The 240-nt window shown below is 70.8% G+C and overlaps 1 protein-coding gene across 1 annotated transcript in view; it reads left to right on the forward strand.

The window, feature by feature from the left end:
• ETH_00039670 (uncharacterized protein) overlaps positions 1 to 240 on the forward strand; it is a gene marked incomplete at both ends in the record, with an annotated part of 2,599 nt that overhangs the window by 184 nt on the left and 2,175 nt on the right. The window contains 2 exons of the mRNA XM_013375388.1: positions 1 to 206; positions 233 to 237. Of these exons, the coding sequence (XP_013230842.1) occupies positions 1 to 206; positions 233 to 237 (211 nt within the window). The remainder of the gene's footprint in view (positions 207 to 232; positions 238 to 240) is intronic.

Raw genomic sequence — 240 nt, forward strand, 5'->3', positions numbered from 1 at the left:
GGACAACCAGGCCGCCGGCCACAGCGATGGAGAAGCTGCTGTGGAGCAGCAGCAGCGAGCTGACGCCGAGCAGCAGCAGCAGCAGCAGCAGCAACAGGACGAGGAGGCGGCCGCGTTGGCTGCAGCAGCAGAAGGCCCTCGGAGCCCCCACCCGGCCTACGAAGCAGCAGCAGCAGCAGCAGCGCGAAGCAGCAGCGGGGCCGCTGGTGCGCAGCAGCAGCGGCAGCAGCAGGGGCTGCA

This window comes from Eimeria tenella, genomic scaffold (assembly GCF_000499545.2).
Source record: "Eimeria tenella Houghton genomic scaffold, Eth_scaff2740, whole genome shotgun sequence".
Lineage (NCBI taxonomy): Eukaryota > Apicomplexa > Conoidasida > Eucoccidiorida > Eimeriidae > Eimeria > Eimeria tenella.